The 8,425-nt window shown below is 39.1% G+C and overlaps 2 protein-coding genes across 2 annotated transcripts; one reads left to right on the top strand and one right to left on the bottom strand.

Moving 5' to 3' along the window:
- The first annotated feature begins 3,168 nt into the window (after nt 1-3,168).
- Nucleotides 3,169-5,086, top strand: LOC122093487 (stearoyl-[acyl-carrier-protein] 9-desaturase 6, chloroplastic-like). Its single transcript, XM_042663832.1, has 2 exons — nt 3,169-3,940; nt 4,327-5,086. Exons 1-2 carry the CDS (start codon nt 3,320-3,322, stop codon nt 4,891-4,893), a joined length of 1,188 nt encoding a protein of 395 aa, XP_042519766.1. The 5' UTR covers nt 3,169-3,319; the 3' UTR covers nt 4,894-5,086.
- A 1,316-nt stretch (nt 5,087-6,402) lies between these two features.
- Nucleotides 6,403-7,729, bottom strand: LOC122094320 (cell wall / vacuolar inhibitor of fructosidase 2-like). Its single transcript, XM_042665090.1, has one exon. The coding sequence runs from the start codon at nt 7,245-7,247 to the stop codon at nt 6,672-6,674; it is 576 nt and encodes a 191-aa protein (XP_042521024.1). The 5' UTR covers nt 7,248-7,729; the 3' UTR covers nt 6,403-6,671.
- Nucleotides 7,730-8,425: the final 696 nt, after the last annotated feature.

Genomic DNA, 8,425 nt, shown 5'->3' with positions numbered 1-8,425 from the left:
ATTGAGAACGCTCAAGGAGTCTAATCTCAACTTAAAAGGGGTCATTCGGACTACTGCTGATCATCTTTGCTGCAGGAAACTAGGGTTGCATGCAGTTCTAGGAGACCCTCCCTCCATTCTTGAAGTCATTTGGTGCAAACCTCCACTCGCCTGGTCAAAGATAAACATTGATGGTAGTTCCATGGGAAACCCTGGTTGAGCAGGAGGAGGGGGCGTCATTCGTGATTCCAATGGGAAAGTTATATTCTCCTTCAAGCATTTCTTTGGCATCAGTACGAACTACTATGCAGAAATCATGACTTTTCTTCATGGTATCCGCCATGCAATGGGTCAAAGGATTATAAACTTGTGGATTGAATCTGACTCTGTGGCAGTAGTCACCGCTGTTCAAGGCAAGTCTCTCCCTTGGTTTGCCCTGCAAGAGTGGCTCTCTTTACAGCACTACCTCAATTCTATATCCTGGAAGATTTCTCATTGCTACAGGGAAGCCAATCCAATTGCGGATTACCTTGCAAAATCAGCTGCAAAAACAGGATTATCTGGAACCATGGAGGAATTTCCTACTCATATTATTGAGGAGATTAGATGGGATTTTTTCTCCAAACCAAGATTTAGATTATGTAGATAGCTTTGGAGGACCCTGCTGATGGCAATGCCAAAGGTGGGGTCCTTTCTTTAGCATTGGTTTTTTCTTGCTGTACCTTTATATCTTTTTTATTCTCCATTTTAATATAATTTTGATTTCTAGCAAAAAAAAAAGATTATCACTGTACTTCTAAAAAAAAAATGACAGACTAGTAAATTTAGGAATTTTGTATAATTGATCTAATGAGGGCTGAATTTTAGTATGTTGAGGATGGATGTCTTTGTATTCTATAGTTCGGGTTTTGAGTTGCCTCTTAAAGACTGTTAATAGCTCGTAGAGTTTGAGGTCAGGAGCTAAGCCACATTGAGTTGGGGGTCCATTTGTAGGCGAAAGCCCCAAAATGTTTTAAAGCTTTACATAAATAGGAGTAAATTCGGGAAATTGTATCTCTTTGTTTTCCTTATAAATTGGTAGCGATTGAGATTATTAAGTTATTGGGAATATTTTGTAAACACAAAGAAGCGTGAGGAAGAGAGCTTGTAAGCCTTTCTCCATTTCTAGTGAAACTACTCTTTTCTCTTTGTGAACGTAAGAACTTTATTGAGTGATGTATATCCTTATGTTGTGTTATTTGATTGCTCTTTCCGTTTGTTTCATTTTGTGTTTTTTACATCGTATCTAGGTTTTAGATTCCACATAATGGACATATAGTCTCCATAGACTTTAATCAAATGTGAAGTTTCAATCATAATAGAATTTTCCACGTGGTAAATTAAGTAAAATAAAGTTACTAAGAGAGTGCATATATGATGCATGAAAGTATGAAATTTGGCGTGGTCAATTCAAAACATTTCTATATATTGATCATTCAAAATTACTACATTATCCTTCCATATGAGGAAAAATAAAGTACCATTCTACAATGGGGTATTTGTGTGTGACAATCCACCCAATCTCTTGTCTCATGGCGTAATTTATCTATAAATAGGCAAAAGTATCTCTAGACGATCAGTATAAAGAGTTTTTCTATGCAAGAATGACTAATTATCACGTGAAAGAGTGATTTCCTAATTTTGACAATTGGATATATATGAAATGATATAAAATTGATCATTTATAAACAAAAAATTGACATAGACTCAATGGCTAACCAAAAAAAAAAAATCATGGGGAGGGATTCCTATCAAGACACTGTAAGAAAGAATCTGCATGTTACACCAATAAGAGATTGAAAAAATGATAATCATCCATTTGGGATTCACATGGAACTCAGATGATCAGAAACTCAGAATAGAAAAGAGAATACCCATGTAAGCGCCAACTATTTATTATATTAAAAAGATATAAAGAATATATATATATAAGGAGAGGTATAGGAAAGATAGCAGGACACCCTGGTATCAGGTGTTCTAGCGAGATTTTAACCATAGGATTTGAGAGAACCGTTAGATTGAGAGAAAAGATCCAAAGCTTCAATCCACACCTGTTACACCTTATCTCTCCCCTAATTTTATCTCCACCCTCGGTAGCCATGTTGGAATGTTGCCCCGCCAGTGTTCTCCCCTCTGCAATTGTTCTCTCTCTCTCTCTCTCTCTCTCTCTCTCTCTCTCTCTCTCTCTCTCTCCAATCAAAGATTTCTCGTTGCCCTGCCGGTGCTCTTAGTCTCTCTCTCTCTCTCTCTCTCCTAGCTTTCTTCTTCCTGGACAGCTGCAGCTTAGTTCTCTCTCTTTTTTTTTCTGGTTTTTGTTGTTCCTCTCTGTCTCTCTCTCTCCGGGCTTTCTTTTTCTTGGACAGGAGTAGCAACAACGACAGCAGCTGCTGCTGTGAGAGATGGAAAATCGCTGGAGATAGTGAGGGAGAAGAAGAGTGACTGTATAACATCAAGGCTGGATAAGTTACATAAGACAACAATTATCCATCGGTATTGATATAATCTATCTAATCCAACAATCTACATTCGTTAGCTTTCCTGATACCATTGTGTCCCGTTGACTTTCATGTCTTTTTTTCATATATTATAGTATAAAACAACTTGTGCAAGGGCACCCTAACAATTTTTTCCCCTTCAATCCTTTACCAAGTCAACCTCTACCCAAAAAATAAAAAGCCCAACTTAAGAAAAAAAAAAAAGACCCACTTACGTGTATATATATATATATATATATAATTTGTACGTCCGTGCATTATGCATCCCAGTCCACACACCCTATGGTCGTCCCACGCTCAAGTGTCTAATAGACTTTTTTTTTTTTAATGAAATCAATTGTCTAATAGACAAATACCAAATGGCTTAACAAAAAAAACAAAAAAAGGCCAAATAGTTAAAGTCTCCTTTTAATTATTCATTAGCCAATGCTTTGTAATTAACTAAAAATTCAAATATATCGGTGTGACCGCAGACACACTTATCCACGCGGAGGATTGACGCAGTCCAAATGGAGCAACTAGCAAGACTGAGACTAACTATATATATTACTAAACCAACGCACACCCACAGGAAATTTAAACTTCTAAACCAGAGCAGACCCACAGGAACCTCTCTCTCCTCTTAAAACTGCAATAAATAGAGAGGATTACAACCTTGGTTCAGTATTGCCTCAACTTCAGATATCACTCAAGACCCCCTTCAGGCCTTCCCCACACACACACACACACACACATAGAGACTCACACTCACACTCATATTCACGATCGAGAATCCCCAAAAGTTTGACTCAAAAGAGAGAGAAAATATGCAGGGAAGCCAACTGTTGTGCCATCAACAGCACCTCTTTTTGCCCGGAAGCACCGGGAATATGAAACATCGCATTGTCAGAACGAAAAACTCCGCGACCGGCACTATCAGACTCCGGCGACAATCAATCTCTTCGGTAGCGGCTCCGCCACATCAACCTTCGGTTAAGCACTCAATGCCACCGGAGAAGGCGGAGGTTTTCAAGTCGCTCAACGGGTGGGCCACGGAAACGCTGCTCCCATACCTGAAGCCAGTGGAGCAACTGTGGCAGCCACACAATTACTTGCCGGAGTCGTCCTTGCCGTCGGATGAGTTTGAGGAGCAAGTGAGGGAGCTACGGAAGCGAACTTCGGAATTGCCGGACGAGTACTTGGTGGTTTTGGTGGGTGACATGATCACGGAAGAGGCACTGCCTACGTATCAGTCTATGATCAACCGTCTTGACGGGGTCAAGGACGAGACCGGCTCCAGCCCGGACCCATGGTCCGTCTGGACTCGTAGTTGGACCGCCGAAGAGAACCGGCATGGTGATCTGCTCAAGACCTACCTCTACCTCTCCGGACGTGTCAATATGCTTTCGATCGAGCGCACCATTCAATACCTCATCGGTGCTGGCATGGTAAGTTACTAAACCAGTCTTGGTCTCCACTGGGTCAAATCAAAGTTGGTCCAATAAGAAAGGGATCGGTTTCGGTTTGGGTTTATATCGGGTGGGTTTTTTTGGTACAAGTATCGGGAGGGGTTAATGGACGATTATCAGTTTGTTAGAGGTTACATATGGATAACTACCCATTTTTTATTGAATTTTTTTTTTTTTTTTTTTAGTTTTTCAGTTATTTATCAATTTCAATTGGTCGGATCTTAAAGTCGGATCGATAAAAAAGTTTGATTTGGTTCAATCAAAGATTAACCAATTGAATTTAGTTGGTCCGACAATCAGGATTTTGACACCTCTGTAAGAAAATGCACAGCCTGATGATGTGTCTGGATGCATGGTGAACACAGGTACCTGGTTTAGAGAACAACCCATACTTGGGATTCGTGTACACGTCATTCCAAGAGCGAGCCACGTTCGTATCGCACGGCAACACGGCTCGCTTGGCAAAGGACCGTGGGGACACCGTGTTGGCACGTATCTGCGGCACCATTGCAGCTGACGAGAAGCGACACGAGAACGCTTACATCAAGATAGTGGAGAAGTTGTTGGAGGTGGACCGCTCAGAGGCAATGCTCGGGATCGAAGATATGATGCGAAAGCAGATTACGATGCCAGCACACCTGATGTACGATGGGCATGACCCTCATTTGTTTGATCGCTTCTCCGCCGTTGCACAGAAAATCGGTGTATACACAGCCGCGGACTACGCAGATATTTTGGAATTCCTGGTCGGGCGGTGGAAGCTTGAGAAGCTAGAGGGCCTGAACAGTGATGCTCGTAAGGCTCAGGATTTCGTTTGTGGGTTGGCACCCAGGTACCGGAAGTTGCAGGAACGAGCCCATGAGCGAGCTCAGAAGATGGATCCTCAGACTTTGCGCTTCTCCTGGATCTTTGACAGGGAAGTCAGTTTGTAATTTTTAGCTTTCAACTATAGTAAGGAAAGAAAGGCCTAATTGCTTTAAGAGAAAGAAAGCCAAGAGAGAGAAATAGTATCAAGAAAGACACTACATATATAGAGAGAGAGTACATCTAGAGACCAGAGAGAGAGAGTGTGTTATCTTGTAAATTTAAAGGGAATAATATATATATATATATATATATATGTAGGGCAAAAGGCCATTGCTCCTCTTTTCTCCCCCACCCGCCCAAAAACAAACTTTCATGCTTCGAAAAGAAATTGCAGTTTCCCTTTCACTCAATACAATTATGAGCTCTAAATTGGGGATAAAATTTAGCTGTTACCCGGATTGTAACCAAGTAGTTGTAGCTGCAATCCTTGTGATAGTCAAAGAAATAGAATCTAAAAGGGTATTTTAAAAAATACAATAACTTAAGAGGGTATTTGTGTATCCTAGCGGAAGTGAATATTCTATTTCTTGGACGGTTGAAGCAGCCAATTGCTTTCCCCAAATTGATTTCTCTGACCCTATGTTTAAGATATTTTTAATAGTTTATGAAACGCAAACATGTCATTTGCATCTGCTAGGTCTCAATCCAATAGGCATGGGCTAAAACGTCCAAAGGAGAGGTAAAACAACCACCACAAACCATTGACTTATGTACGACCTTTTGATTTTTAATGAATTTTGTTTATTATATATATATATATATATAATAAAAAAAGATTTATTTTTAATATTGTTGGGTGGAAGGCAGCAACTTTTATGTGCGGGTGAAATTTGGAGCCATGATCTAAATTAGATTTAGACTGTCATGATCCCTCTTTACAAGAAAGTTAATTACCCTTAGAAAATACATAAAAAATATATATAATAAAATATGAAAATAAATGTAAAATATCCTCCACAATAGATCTGAATTTTAATGGATTAAGGGAAATTGGCAAGAGTAGGCTGCATTTAAACACAATGTTTTATTTATTTTATTTTAAATAAAAAATAATAGTTCAGAGACATTTTTTTAATAATTTATTAAGTGATATCACCTTTGCATCCATAATTTTTAGGTACAAATAAAGGCTAGATCCTGTCTTGGATTATGATCTCCTGAAATAATAATGATCCAATGGTATGTATGTATCCCAAAACCTCCAAAATTGACCCTTTAGATCTGAAGCCTATTGATCTAAGTTCAAAACCCCAGGAATCCCCACTATCTGATTTTGATTTTTCTGATGGTTTTAATGCACAGTATCAAATTGGGTTTGGATCATCTTCAAAATTGATATGATATTAATATGTATAGGTATGGATCAAGCTCGTATCAGACAAGTTTACTCGTGGTTTTTTAAAAATTATTTTATTTAATTCTTTTATACAAAGGAAATTTAACAAGTACAAAAGGAAAAAAGGGATAGTCAACAAACACGCTATTCAAGAGGCATACATGGGGAAAACACATGCCCTAGTAATATGAATATGAGTAGGCTGCATCATAACTTGGGGCAAATGAAAGACTCGAAATTATGAAAAGTGAGCAATTAATAAAGTGATATCTTGAGAAATAGTCTGGAGTTCAGGGGAGGCCGAATCTGAATCACCATTAATAGCATTTGCACCCTTTCGTGTATGAATAAAGAGACACGGCTGTAGGAGAAAGGATTTAAATTTAATAAAAAGAAAGGAGTAACGAAACAAACATATATGGACGAAGCAAAAGAAGATGCCAAACCATATATTATCATCCATCATAATTGACGCCAAGAAGAAATAAAGTAAGGCCAACCGTTTAATTATTCCTGTGAAAGAAGAAGATCTATTATCCCTAGAGCCACATCACAGAGATGCTTCAAAGCTTCTTCCCTACGTGCAAGCTCTGCCGGATACGCCATAGAAGGAGGAGGAGACCTTACTGGTCTAAAGGCATTGTGGCAAGCGTTGGGGTAGTCAGAGGCCGCAGTGACACGAATAGACGCATAATCGAAGGAGTCTGAACCCAAGTCCTGGAGCGACGCCTGCAGAGCGTCATAAGCGTAAGAATACTTGTCGGAGCACAGCTTGAGGACTTTCTTGGTGGCCGCATCATTGGGACTGCACAGCAACTGAGACGACAGGTAGGAGTAGGTGTCTGTGGCGTTGGCCATGCCAATCCCGACCATGATGACTGCCAAGCCCTTGGTGTCGGCTTTGAGGCTTGTGGGATAGGATCTCAGAGAAGACACACAGAGGTCGTAGTATTTAGTGCTTTTGCAGGTCTGTTGGATCAATGTGGCGTCCCCCTTCACAAGCTTTGAGGGCGATTGACTATCAAAGAGGACGTGGAATGAGATCAAGTACAGAAGAAGGAAGGGAAAATGAAGTGAACCCATCTCAGTTTTCACCCATAAAGGTGAGGCTTGAGATCCACAGAATTATATCTATTTAGCTTCTCATTATAACAAGAAATCTATCTTTTGGGGGAGAATAATTCCGAAGCTTTTGTCTGATATCACTTTTTTGTATTCCTCGAGTGAGAAATGAGATAAGGGAAAAGGTCCCTTTCAGACAATGGTCTTTGGTGGGTAGCTCTAGCTACTGGGCCACCTTTATGTCTGTTTGAAAAAAAGGTCACGGGGTTCTACGTAAAATGACGTGGGTGGGGCCTTCTTCATCCATCCAACCATCCATGCATCTATATTACCATTCAACGACTCCATCTGAAGGTTTGGGAGCATTGTGTTGTTTGTGTGAACTGTAACCAAGGGGATTCCATTTTATCGTAACTCTCCACATGGGTAGAGAATACAGACTCTTGTACTGTGATCGAATTCTATTTAGAATAAAGGTGAAAGTTTTTATTCATCGAGGCTGAAAAAATTTATCCATTGTTGTGTGGTGTGGATTTCATCGATGTGGATTAGTTCACTATATGAGTGGTTCTTGTACGAGAATTTGATCCATTCTCTCCCATGTTGTACAAATTTTGAAATTAATACTCTTGCCACTATTATAGGAGACCATTCTAAAATTAGAACATGTTGAATTAAGAGATTCTTTCTTTACCACGGGTGAAGGAAAACTATCCATAAATAGTTGAACGTACATAATGAGAAAAAACCTAAAAATTATTGAAAAAAAAATTAGTTAGTGAGAAATGACTTAAAGAAATTAGACAAGTTTTCTTACACCCAAAGTAATTTTTATTCACTATGGGTGCTTTAAATGCATCTAGGGGTACCAAAAGGACTTAATTTGAGAAGGTATTAAAATCTATAGGGTTCTATAAACACTAAGATGGAGTGGTGAATCCTATAATGAGATTATCACCATAGTTGTTTGAGCATAACCTTTGGCTTCAACCCCTATACAATGTGTATTTTGGGTATTAACATATTAACATTGTTAGTGCTATTTGTTATACCAAAAAAATAAAGATAATGTTATTTTGTCTTACATACAAAATTTAACCGCATAATATGGTGACAATAAGATGGTAACAACATGGTTTTTCTTTTCTTGTGGATAAAAGATATATTTAACAAAGCCCAAGGAATACAAGGGACTCACC

The sequence above is a fragment of the Macadamia integrifolia genome, chromosome 11 (genome assembly GCF_013358625.1).
Source record: "Macadamia integrifolia cultivar HAES 741 chromosome 11, SCU_Mint_v3, whole genome shotgun sequence".
Lineage (NCBI taxonomy): Eukaryota > Viridiplantae > Streptophyta > Magnoliopsida > Proteales > Proteaceae > Macadamia > Macadamia integrifolia.
This window is presented reverse-complemented; position numbering and strand designations above follow the sequence as displayed.